This window comes from Halictus rubicundus, chromosome 3, assembly GCF_050948215.1.
Source record: "Halictus rubicundus isolate RS-2024b chromosome 3, iyHalRubi1_principal, whole genome shotgun sequence".
NCBI classification, from domain to species: domain Eukaryota; kingdom Metazoa; phylum Arthropoda; class Insecta; order Hymenoptera; family Halictidae; genus Halictus; species Halictus rubicundus.
In genome coordinates this window covers 9,673,577-9,687,318 of record NC_135151.1, presented here as the reverse complement: position 1 = coordinate 9,687,318, position 13,742 = coordinate 9,673,577, and the positions used below count along the sequence as shown (strand labels likewise).

Below are 13,742 nucleotides of genomic sequence, written 5' to 3'. Positions count from 1 at the left end.
GAATTTATAATATGTTTACAGTCTTGGAAGGAATAGATTCAATGCATTTTCTTGAACGAATCCCGGACCTAATGAAATGTTCATAACATTTCTGGATTCACGTTCGCGTAACTTTCCTTCAGCCGTGGGATAAGCTTCTAGAGTTTGTGCTTCTGTTTCTGTTACACATTGTATATAATTGTAATGGCTGACAGCAGCCCTCGGTAAAGGGATTAGCGGGATCACCGGCCGCGTACCCTTCCATAAGCCGACATTTCGATCGCCACATCGAGGTACCATAACAAGCAGCCTAAACTATACTGTTCACTACTGCAAGTCTCATTTTTGGATCTCTGTGCTTCCAATGCGACAACGATGAAAATGCCAGATTTGTTGAATCATTAAAGAAAAACGGCAAATTTTTGTAAAGCAAAACGGCAATGTACGGCAATTTTTTTTTTTTTTTTTTTTTTTTGTAATTTTTGTAACTCTTATAAGAGTTTAAGAATAATAAAATCCTGAAACTTCGTGCAAAAAAAAATCCAAAAATATTCTTGAGCCTTCAACTAGAATAATTTGCTGCAGTAAAAGTAAGAATCACATTGTTAAGAACAATCTTCGAACAATTCTTGTCCACGTTCGTTGGTCTTCTGAAACGAAGTCTTCCCTTTACAAAGAGCTCTTCAAAACTCATCTGCGATTTTTTGTCGCGGTTTTATTGTACTTTAAAGCACTGTATGTTACTTTTTCAAAATAATGAATTATCCGAAAAAATGGACGAGTACGTTCGGATCTCGTGTTCTTACCATAACGCAATTTTGTCTTGAACTCGACGCGTCCATGAACATACATCATAAATTTTCAATCGACGACCTTGCGCAGATGATTCAGACCGTTCCACGATTAGTCGACTTATCGCTCGCACTTCCAGAAGCATTAAAGTGACAAATGATCTGGAAACTTCGGTTGAAGCCCAAAGAAAACGAAGGACGATCGTACTTTGAAACCTGATTAAATTTCATTTATGTTTATAATTAGCACGCGAGTACAGTTATGAAATTGTTTCTGTATCGTGTACTCTCCGCAAAAAGATGTTACGATTCTTGAGCACCGGATAAATGATAATTAACGCTGCATAAAATTTGTAAATATCTCGAAATATCTACATCGTGTAAGTGGCTTTTTAAAACATATTTAATTTATAATTTACAAACACGTATTGTTCGACAATTTTGATTATACGTGCTAGATTAGCCTGATTGTAATTCTATAGAAGAAATCATAAAACTCAATTGAGAATTGTAGAATTTTCTAAAAATAAAATTATAAGAATCAAGAATAATAAATCACAAATCACATTAGATATTTGGAATTTGGAAAACATGCTGTTCTCGAATGTATCATATGTTAACATGAAGTAGCTGAACAAATATTTTTGCTAAAGACTGTTACTCTATACGGTGAAGTGTTAGAGTCTGTCTCCTGGAAACTATTAGTCATACCGATAAGAATCCATTTGTATTTCATTTTTATTCGTCGGTACCTCTTTTACGGCGTGTAACAGCTGGTGAATACGTACAAGGACTAACAAAATTGAGCAAATAACAGAATTGCATATTTTCCTTCCTACAATGACCATGTTACACATATTGTTCCATATTTTTTGACATTTGCCTGAATAGACCATACTCACCGGATCTGTACCGGAAATTCAACAATCTTCGTTTATGGGCTTCCGGTTTAAGAAACAGAAAGTAGCCTTTATATTTTAATAAAAGTGTCTGATAAAACTAATTATTGGATTATGTGATCCCTCGATTAAAATGTTTTTTTGTATTGCGAATAATTCAAAAATAACTAAAAACTGTCGCATTACTTATTTTTACACGCCTCAGGGTTGTTTCCTCCCTTAAGGACACTCCAGTTTGACGGTTTGCGAAAACCATTGTTGTTCCTGCATTATAAGACTACATTTTTATAAAAACAGTAAATCAATACCATAAAACTAATTATTGCATTGTGTGACACTTCGTTTAAAACTGTGTTCGTGTATTGCGAATAATTCCGAAGTAATTTAAAATTGTCGCATTACTGTTTCTATTTAGAATGTTTCCTCGTGCAGCGAATATTTTACGAGTAACTCGAAGTGGCATTAGGTGGCCCGCTCTGCACTTTAATTTTCGAAATGAGAGTTTCAGGGGAGGATTCGGAAGGTACAATGACTATAATTGTTTTCTGCGCAGTCCAAATGCGGATCAGCCGCAAGTTTCGGCGGTGACCGCAGGATTCGGTGGTGCTTTGAGTACGGCCTTGGATATGATGGCATTCGCCCATGATATCGACTTGACCACTGCTACAGAAGGGATTCCGACCAACGTTGACGTTAAACATGCGAAGGCGAAGATTCCAACCAACGGACAAACGAACGCAACGTCGAACAAACAGGAGAAACCAGCGACAAAGCCTGCGGAAGAACAGCCGACTGTCACAAAGAGCGAGCAACGAAACGATCGAAGTGATTTGAACAAGAAACCAGCCGAGCCTGTGAACATTCAGGAAATGAATCAGAAGAATTCCAGTCGTAAGTAACAATATCTAGAAACGGAGAATTCATTGAGACACTGCCAGTTAATTGGAGATCAATCTAACAAAAGATAGTCGTAGAAATATTATTACCGGACTGCGGATATTTATGCAGTTATGACGAAAACGATGCAATTTAAGAATGTCAATATATCGTCTTCAACTTATTACTACAGGGTTACAGTTTCTTGCAATTGATGAAAAAATATGAATTTTATGCCATCTTTTTAGGATGAAACAAAATTCTATTCTCTTTTTACCAATACTTCAGCGTTACAGTAAATGTGGAAAATTTTTATATCATTTTTCTTTTTGCGCACGGCAAATGGTTAGTTAACTTCAGAAAAGGAAATTAAAATGAAACCGGAACACAATTGTCGATACGCCGAATACAATTCGACTTTGATTATAGCAAATGCTCTAGTATTGGCAGATTGGCATAGATCGCTGTACGACACTTTGCTCCAGTTGAATATGATTAGATCTGTTGGGGAATGTGCGACACACCGTCGTAGTTTTCTTTTATTCAGGGTTGAAAATTGCGAGTTGAAAAGTTTCTCTGTTGTGTTAATCAAGTGACGTTCTTTACCTGTTGGATGTCAAGAATTTTTTACGGTAAGTACCGTATTGTTTTTTTGCAGTCTTTGCACAGTATTTTTTTACGTATTCCCTAATTATTTTTCTTACATTGTATTGAGCATAAATGTCATGCAACCTCAACTTTTGGTTTTTGCTACGATTGGGAAAAATGGTATATTTTGTATGTAAACAAATCTTATGCATGAACATAATAATAAACTATTTTTTTATAGGAGCTGATTTGTATAGAAAAATTTACCGCCTGTTCCTGGGTATAGGTACATAATTTTGACAGGTAAGTCAAAATTGTGATCATGTATTAAAATAAATGTATGTACTTGAAATAAACCAAAGAGAAATAAATTAAAGCTGCCTTTTTATATACTTTGCTTCTACATTATTAAAATAAGTTAATGTAGGTTAATTAAAGTAAATATTAGTGAAAATAGGCTGATGCTTATAATAATAGTGTACAATATTGTTTCAATAATTGCATACTTCTGTGTCAAATATTTTTTCGAAAAAAGGACTCTTTCTTTCGGATTGTGGAAGGTCCAATTAAGCTTGCTAGCGGTGTATAAAGTTCTTTATATCTGATTTTTCCCCCAGTTAATTACCCTCGAAAGCCAATGAAATTAGTGTCGCCTTAAGAAACATATTTTCAATTCTACGTAGTTAATTTTTATACAGAAGTAAACGTTGTCGTGATGGTTCCAAGTTTACGTAACCATTTCTTAGATGTATTTACTTCCTGACAGAGTCATCTATTCTGTGAGGCCTCGCATTTGTTTCACAATAATCACGAGGAGCTATCATACGCGGGCCATTCACTCAACTATGAACACTTAAGTACAATGTGGTAATTTGCTCTGCACACGAATGCCCTGTTCAACTGTGCAACGAGCCTTAGAATTAAATGCAATGTACGTAATTAGCTCTGCGCGTGGAACGCAAAGTGCGGATACTTCATGCAATCGTGTAAACTATTCTTGAAGCAACCACGTGGAGAAGAGACGTGACAAGAATCGAATTCTTTACATCACTCTTGCTTTCCTGGTTCCATAAGGTTCATTTATTTGCCAAATTTTGCTTAACTGTTAGATTTTTCTTTCATTCAGACGTTTCAGTCATTTGAAAAAATGGTAACCAGATGACCCAAGAAGCGAGGTCCCGACACGAATAACTCCAACATTTTGTAACGTGATGACTTAAAAAAATTGGAATGTGTAGCTGCAACCTACATTTTCTCAGCTTTAAAAAATAAGAATTCTTCATTTAGTATTTACCTATGAAAAAAGTCATTTTTATAAAAATGGTAAATCGACTGCAATTTACCGCCTCGGACATTCCAGTCATTTGCAACATTGGTAGTCGTAGTAACATTTTGACTTTAAAAAGAAAATGGGACATATAGCTGTGAATTACATTTTGTCACCTCTAAAAAATTAGAATTTTCCACGTACTGTTTAGCTCTGAAAAAATTCCGAAAGTTTACTCACTTTTATATGACTCAGGATTGTTCCCTCCCTTAAGAACAGCTGTTTTTCCTGCATACTTCTATAACATTGCACTTCCATAATATTCCAGTCGATTGCAATGTTTTCAGACACATCTTGTAGAATTGTAACAACCATGCAAGTTTCGCAGCATAACCAGCGGAACGATTAACCGATAAGCCACATAAATACGTTCCGTACTAGCGACTTATTGGTAGGGCCTGTTCGTGGATTAAGGTTATCGTGCTGGGCAAATACATCGTTATTCCAAGCATCGGGCTCCTAGGGCTTCCTTGTAGACGAGTTCTGCATTTACAAAGGGTGTCCCGAAAATATGGTACCTCGAGGAACGTACGGAATCCTCGTGCAAATATTGTAACGTTATTTTCAGTTCGAGTCTTTGGCCCGTCAAGCTCGGCTATAGCTCAGAACGAAAAATGACTAGACTGCGGATCTTTGCGAAAAATAAAAATTTTCATATCAATTCTAAGAGACAGGGTTCAAATGAAAATCCCTTTCCCCCAATAATTTGAATAGATTGAAAACAGTATATTGGTATTCTTAAATTCTTTTAATCTTTATTCGATTTTAAATAACACCTATTTCATTTTGTCATAAATGTATAAAATTCGCAGTCTGAATAATTGTGAATTTTATTGTATACTGAACGTTGAAAATGACAATTTTCGTCGCTAAATAAAAGAAGAAAATGTAACTGTGCCTTCTGCAGTAAGAATTAGGTGAATTATTTATTAGAGTTTCTTTGTTCTGTCAACGAATTAAAACTATTTTATAATTTTATTATTAGGGTGCTTCGCTGTAACTAGAAAATTGTGAAACATTAATACAATAGTCTTAAATTATGAGAACCAAATTTAAATTACATTTAAAGGCTATCGAACATATTGATCAGGCTAGCGCGCGCATAATCCAAAATCTGTCAAAATCTTTTGTCCATATTGATTTACGTTTTATACATACATATTTACCGAGGACCCTTTGATTCGCACCTGCGTATTTCTGAATTAGGTCAAAGAGAAAATTATATCATCCAATGTACATCTTCCACTGTACTATTGATTATTTCATTCAATAATATATTTTTCATGTTAACATTCTTTTATTCATATGCTTGTCCCAGATACAATCGTCGAAGAGATTCAGGATCCGTTATTGGATCTTGTAATTGCCTCCGAAAATAATATGTCTGATCATGCAAGTCTGATGAAGTTAGCGCAGCGCGTTCTAGCGAGTGTGGACGTCCCCATGGACCCGAAAATAAATCTGCAGATCGTGGAACAATTTACCATGATCAAAATGCCTATGGAGGAACCGGCTGCTACTGTCAAAAAGCAATATTTCGTTGAATCGAGCGACAATGACTTCGGCGGTAACTATAAACCTCCTCTCGCATTTAATAATTCACTTCATTTGCTTTTCAAATTCATTAGTAGACTGTGGAGTTTTATACAAAATAAAAATTGTCGGGCACATAATTGATGGCACACACTTGAAATCAGAATAACAGTTTTATAAATGTACCTCAGTTTTAGAATGATTAGTTTACTAGATGACGTGTAATGGAAATTTTCGAAAAATTGCGTTTAGTCGGAATTACGAAAAAAAAAAAAAAAAAATAGTAAAAGTTGCTTTTTACAACTGTTTCATTTGGGCTTGTAACGAAAATTTAAAAAATTTCTTTTGTAGTTTCAAACAAGTTTTGACACGATTTCCTAGTCTCGGGAAATTGCCGATGTTTAGACAACAATGCTTTCGTTAAAACAAATAATACAACAATAAACCTGGACTTATTTTGCAGCTTGAAACTTCTGCTTTGACTAGCAGTCAAAGTTTAATTTGATAATTATAGCTATATACATTTTTTTTAAATTGTCGAAAATGTTACCAGTTAAAGCATCTCCAAACACATTGAAAAATGTGTATAGTGTGCATATCCCAGAACGTAGTTAAACTTGTTGGACGTAATCTTTTTCACCGGGCAACCTGTTAAAGGATTCGAATGGCGAATTGATTTGCGGAAATTTATCGTCTTACAATAGGAGACAATCTGCTCGGCACGGAGGCGCGGCTACGCAGAATAAGATCAGCGAACAACAGATTTATCACGACAAGGAGACATTCGCGGCACGGTGACGGTAATCTGTCATCATCGTCTTCCACGTCCACGGACGGAAATTCTCGATACCCGTCGTTGTTCAACGATCCCGAAGAGAAACTGACGAACCGTCAAATCGAAGGTCGTGACGGGCCCGTCGAATCAATTAAGCCCGAAATAAAACAGAACGGAACGTGCAATTCGTCGAAGAGCAAAGCGCAGAAACGCCGACCGAAAACGGCGCGAAACAGGTACGAATATTTAAAGTAATTTTTATTACGCGCGTGTGTTTGCATTGATTGCATTCGCAACGATTCGTTTCATTAAAATTTTCTGCTCGCTGTAATATTTAATGATATCTGTGCTGTTATGTTGCACCCGCGGAATATTTATTTTGAATATGGTTAAACGCCGGTATTGTTTCCCCGCCGGCGATTGATTTTTCAAGGAACTGGACCTACTGAACATTTTTATAGAATGCGCTTGTTAGCCTGTCATGCAGTTGTTACTAGACAATCTGTTTGCTTAATATTATATATAGATTAACTCCGCGAAGTGTAATCTGTTTTTATCGCGTCACCGAGTGCGATCTTTCGGTGCAATTTTTCCACGTTCGGAATGCGCAGAGAGTTGGGTAAAAATTGATTAAAATACTTTCGAGTGTACAGTTCGAGGGTGCAACTTGCATTTTGCAATTCTCGTGGTACGCCTTGCGAAATAAATTCCTTTCTTATCTAAAACAAATTCATCCGGCAGGACGCTTGTGCCACATTCCCTGAAACGTTGTGGCTTTTCAAAACATTTCTCATTTCGAAGGAATTTTAATTCCGTCCGACTCTCGCGCAGAGCATGTTCCATCATTATTTTGTCGCACAATTTTCCTTATGAAGACAATAGCAACGTTTTAGTTAATGGCGAATTGAGTATTTTAATAGAACAAACACGTTCGTATGTTCGTTTAATTAATGAGTTTTCTTGTAAATTCTGTTTCTCTGTGAAACAACTTTGAAACAAAGGGATTTTCATGGACATCCTGGTTATAATTATTATCGATCATATTTGTTTAGTAACTGGCAAATGGTATGAATATTACGTAAATCCCAACATAATGAAGTACTCGTTATTAATAATTATTGAAATGAATGCCGGATAATGAAATTACAGCGTTAATTGGATCATGGTACTATACCACATGTAAACATTCAATAAATACGATTGAAAATAACAAACGTGATATTGGTTACCAAAGAAGTAGTTCAAATACCAAAAGCAATCAATAACTGTACCAATCATATGGAAGTAAATTGAAATCTTTTTCTTGTCGTGTTTCGCAAACATCGAATGTAATGCTCCCGAAGTATTTTTTAACCAATGGAATTTTACCAAATTTTATCGAACGGCCTACAATCTGAAAGGAAAAAATTGTCCAGTCCATTCGCAATTTAGAAAAAATGCAACGAAGAAAATACACTAGCTATCGTAATCGTTGAATCGGACTTTTTCTATAGAATAGTCCAGTTTGTACGCACGTATCATTGTCAAAATAGTGATCACCATCGATCGTAGATAACGCGATCACCACATGATTAATTATGGCCCAAGTAGAAATGTGATCAAGTTATGGTACAGGAGACTTGATGAAGCAAATTGAACGGTGAATCAAAACCTGGCGGGATCTTCAAGAATTTCATTAGCGACAAGAATAATGAACGCATAAAGATTTCAGATTGCTAGAATTCGCATTAATCTGTTCGAAAGCAGTCGTAAGAGAAAATGATTCTAACAAAATGAACCACGGTTTCAAATATTGACATCAATATTATCATTTATCGGATTTTCGCATCAGCAAGTGATTCCTGAGGAAATCGAATTTATGTCTGAGTGTCGTTAATTAGTCTCCGAGAAGCTTTAATTTAATCAGGTGTAGTCATTTTGGTAAAGACACCTAACGAACCTAGCATAATTCAATAATATCAAAAAAGTTAAAATAAAGATCTCATTTCTAGAAAATCGTTTTTCGATGGTGCAAAATATTTCACAACTGTATCATTGTTTGTAAATGCATGGCTATTTAATAACACAATTCAATAGTTGCACAATTTACAATTATTGTCTTACTATGGGCCTGTATTGAACATTTTTTAAATGCACTGTACACATCAAACAGGTGTATCAAGAAACAACGTTGTGGACCGCTTTGTAAACAAAATAGGGTACTTGTCCCTGTTAATGTGCTTTCGTGTTTAAATGAGAAATAAAAATTAACTTGACAAAATAGATAGAGAAAGTATTCGTGTTAATTAAATTAAACTATTAATATATATGTTACAAAGGAAAATATTGCATTTTGTAACTCTCGTATCTTTATTATTGATCTCGTAACTTTTTTGAAATCTTTCTTTTTATTTTAATTGCATTATTGTGAAATATTAACATTTTTAACTTGACAAAAATATATATATATACTAATCAAAAGGAAGAGTCTAAAAGTCAATATAAATGTTAAAGAGGTGAGATTAAAATCAAATAATTCATTAATTAATTCACGAATTAACAAGTTAATGGCACAGTAAGTGGACAAGTACCTAGCACTTCTTCTGCCATTATGGAAAAAGCACGCGTTATCAGTTGCTTTCAGTGAACTTCGAGGCTCGGCAGTCCATTCGTTTATTTTCTCCGGGACTTTATGTTTATGTCAAAACCGGCGCGGCGGTCAAGCCAGTGTCGGCTGAGCACAGGGCCATACTGTCACACTGTCACACTGTCACACTGTCATCCGATAGAACGTCGGTTTAATGGTTCTTGTTCTCCACAATGCGTGCACAGGGTATCACCGAAGGAAATGGAGGAGCCTGCACAGAGGAGAAGAGAATCGATTGAGCGGAATAAGGCGGTTTCGCCACCGACGTCTCCCACGGATCCGCTCGAGCCGTGGAGCACACGAGACATTAAGGACATGAATACGATATTGGCTTGGGAAGAAAATCTGCCGGACAGTCCGTAGCGATACTTTACGACACAGTAGTGCACGGTTAAATTTACATCGGTTCAGGAGCCAGCGCACAGTGCGACATTTAAATGGGGATTCGGGACAGAAATCAAAAAATGTACATGGGGTGTCCCAAAAAAGTGTAGGAAAAACGGAGTGGCGATTCCCAAGGTGATTCCAAGCACCTTTCTCCTTTGTCAATTCGCGCCGAAACGCTTTGGTTCCGAGGTATTAACCAAAAACACGGACCAATCAGAGCGCGGCTACAGCGGGCGGATTCCAACTCGGCCAACGGCAACGCTACGCTCGGCGCGACCTGTTTTTCGTTAATAATTCTTAACCGAAGCGAATTTGCAAAGGTCCTTAGGTCCTTAGAATCACATCAGGAATCATCCCTTTCTTTTTCCTACACTCTTTCTGGGGCACCCCATATAGGCTTACTTAATATATCTTCAATACTGATTTCAGTGTCTAACCACACACGATGACGTTGAAATAAATAATATCGACTTCGGGAACAATCTTTCCATTTTTTTCAAGCGCCAAACAGTAAGCATTAGTCTTCTCTTCCATTTCATTAGATATTGTGTTCATATGCAATAAAAAGCAAGTTCTTTAATCACAATGAACAATTCGATCAAAATCGGGTAACAATAAGCTTCAATTCTCGCGACCAGGGCATCATTTCCTCAACAAGCAGCACATCATTTTCTCCCGAGAACTGACTCGAGTATGGCTCGACAAAATGAGAGAGTCAGTATAACGAGCGGAAGTGAGATAGATGTAATCCATCGAGCCTCGGCGACTGAACAAAATAAACATGCAATAGAGGAAATTTAATTTCCAGTAACTGTCTTACCTTCATAATTATAGTACCAATGGGTAACCGAGATTCGTCCGATTAAAATGAGTCCAAACACGATGCAAATCGGACTATTTTAATATCGGGCAACTGCTTGCTCGAACCGCTACCCCCACTACCACACTCCGATCGCATAAGCGCCGTAGTGGGGGTAGCGGTTCGAGCAAGCAGTTGTCCGATATTAAAATAGATCGATTTACGTCGTGTTTGGGCTCATTTTAATCGGAAAAATCTCAGCTATCCATCGATGCTACAATTATAAAAGTAACACGACAATGACTGAAAATGAAATTTTCTTCATTCCATATTTACTTTTTCCAGTCGTGACATTGCATACATTGTGTTCATTTTCTATCCTTGTCTGCTGAGGTAGCTTCGCCGAGCTCAAGACATTGACTGAGCGTTAGCAGAAACGTGGGGCTCACTCGTGTAAATTTAACCGTGCACTGTTGTAACATGCTCGAGACCCGATCTCCTCGTCTTTCTGACCAACCGGCCAATACAAAGCTAGTCGTTCTTGCGAAACCTGGAACAGGATGTCGAGAAATTTTCAATATTACCAATGATTGTACAGAAGGTACAAGGTGTTCTTGAATGACTTGGCAAGTATCTGTTAGCACACATGCATTTTTCCTGTTAAATTTTGGGGAAATTTAATAGAGGGATGCGTGAAGTTTATTGCATACTTTTGAAATTTTTTGTTGTAATAGAATGAAGTTAAGGGAAATTATGATATGTTATATTGTACATATATTAAATAAACTTTTACCATTACGAAAAATCCTTTTCATGCAGTGTGAATTACAGTCCCACTGAGAATTTTAAATATTGATAGGTCACAGATCTCTCTACCCAAAAATTTAATACTAGTACTAGTAATACTAGTACTATACATATGAAGTATGTATTACTGCAAGCAGAAATGCTCTTTCCCAACTAATGACCAATTATGGCTAGCAGAAGACCCATTATAGCGGTACAACTTATTTTCAATGGAAACGCATTTGTTCTATCAATTATGCATACAGTATGATTTAGTCATTTTGATTAAATCAATTATATAATTATCCAGAATTTTAAAATTGCGCACACTTCTATACGTATAAGCAAATATGAGAAATGTATAATAATACAAAATTTCAATGATGAACAGACGAACTGACGAACAAAATTAAATACAGTAACAATTTATCGTTGATTGCCAAGTACTCTAGAACACCTTGTTATTTAATAGTTCAAAACATTCTAGATGAAAAATGGAGTGTTATAATGAGGTTTTACGTTGTCGCAACTTTGTCGAAATTAAATGGTAGACGTTGCGAAATTGTTTCAGCGATTTATAGCACGCGACATAAGACGGTTTAATATTCATGTGATTAAAATGTTCGCAACGCGTATGGTGGATATTGGGTTAATTTTATCCGTCGTGAAACACGTTTCGCGTTTATGTTTGAAGAGTTCTTCATCATTTTGCTCATGATTGATCAAACCTAACCCCAAAAACATTGAAGGAACGTGGCACGTACACGTACACTCTCTATATAATTATTCAATGCACATCAAACAGAAGCAATTAATTATTATATCTCACAATACAAAATAAACAATGTAACATACAACCTTTTTAAACAGCATCTCATATTTAAGAGATCAATTAAGCGACGCTGAATTTAAGAATCTAAGAATTAAGTAGTCTTCTAGCCAATTGAAATACAAGGTACCACGGTGAAGTTTTGGACATATGGTTCTAGCAAAGAATGAGTAAAACAATTTCATTAAAAACAAACTTTCTTGGTAAATGAAATGTTTTATAGGTAGAGTATGAAGCTTGGTGATGTACGACATATTAAAAATGGTAGTTGCGTAACAGTGAACATTACATGCCAAAGATTGTTGCTCAACAAAATGCTATACGTGGACGTATAAAATTGTAGTGAATCATTCATGCTTCTTGTCTTCACGTTCCCCTCTTCCGAAGGTACTCGAATGTTTACACTTCAATTTTCCTGGACAATGGAGGCCACTTAATCTTCTCGTCTCTCCTTCTTAATCTTCTTTCTCTCGTTGATGGCGTGACGGTTCCTCGGATTTCAGATCTGCGCACTATATTCTTTCTATTTTTGTACCTAATTCGCCAAATTCGCCCAGTGGACAGCCAGGTTGTGTAATTTATTATTTATTAGTAACAGTAGACGGACACACTTTCAGCGCAAATATTTTGACCTTCAATCTCTTTACATCTTGTTCTCCGAATACATAAATATTCCACAACAAATAAGCCTAATTCCCCAAGTTCATCCGGTAGATAGATAGTATATTTAACTGTACATTTACCATTTATTATGAACATCGTAGAAATAGTTGAAATTCAAATATTGTGATAATCCACCCCCTCCCCTGTCGCCTTGTACTCTGAATATTTATATTTTCCAACGCAGAAAAGGCAATTTGCCAAGTTCATTCGGTGGACAGACAGTCTATGCAGCTTGAAATTGATTATTTATTACAAACAGTAGAAAGTTCAAGTCGAAATATTTGTTATATTCAATTTCTCCCCGCCTCGTACACGGAACATTTAAATGTCCCGCAACAGACGGGCGTCCTTGATAAGCAAGTTAAACAGGAAACGCGAAATAGATGATCGAGGCGGCGATGGATTATCCAGATGTGTTAACGTCGCCTGATAAAGAGGGCGAACTTACATCGGGAGGCGGGACCCATCGAGAACAAGTCAAATAGAGCAACAGCGAACAATTTCATTTCTTATCGGTTTCCTCGCTGGGAACCCGAGTTCGGTCATTGTTGCTCTGTTTCGCACACTCTTCATGTTTCTATGTACTTTCCCGGTCGCGCTGTATAGTTTCCTGGAGACGAATAACGAACTTCAGAGGAAGAACCAGCGAAATTCTCGAGCAATCTTCTCGACTCTGCATAGTAAATACAGTCACTCACGTTGGAAGTCGGTACTCCATGGAAAGCGCAGACTTACAACGTAACCATGGCATCGATTGATTGAGTCCTAAAGGACCTTTGGTATCCCTTTAACCTGAACGCATTATTCAGTTATTCAATACTTTTCTTTTCGGTCGAGGATTTGTTCAGAAGCACACATTCTCTAGAAAAATTCCCGTTCTCTGG

The 13,742-nt window shown here is 36.6% G+C and overlaps 1 protein-coding gene across 1 annotated transcript in view; it reads left to right on the top strand.

Moving 5' to 3' along the window:
• The window catches only part of Iav (transient receptor potential cation channel subfamily V iav), a 54,814-nt gene extending 44,482 nt beyond the window's left edge, over positions 1 to 10,332 (top strand). Inside the window, exons 10-13 of the mRNA XM_076785274.1 lie at positions 2,223 to 2,560; positions 5,779 to 6,027; positions 6,698 to 7,004; positions 9,580 to 10,332. Coding sequence (XP_076641389.1) covers positions 2,223 to 2,560; positions 5,779 to 6,027; positions 6,698 to 7,004; positions 9,580 to 9,757 — 1,072 coding nt within the window. The 3' untranslated portion in view covers positions 9,758 to 10,332. The remainder of the gene's footprint in view (positions 1 to 2,222; positions 2,561 to 5,778; positions 6,028 to 6,697; positions 7,005 to 9,579) is intronic.
• Positions 10,333 to 13,742: the final 3,410 nt, after the last annotated feature.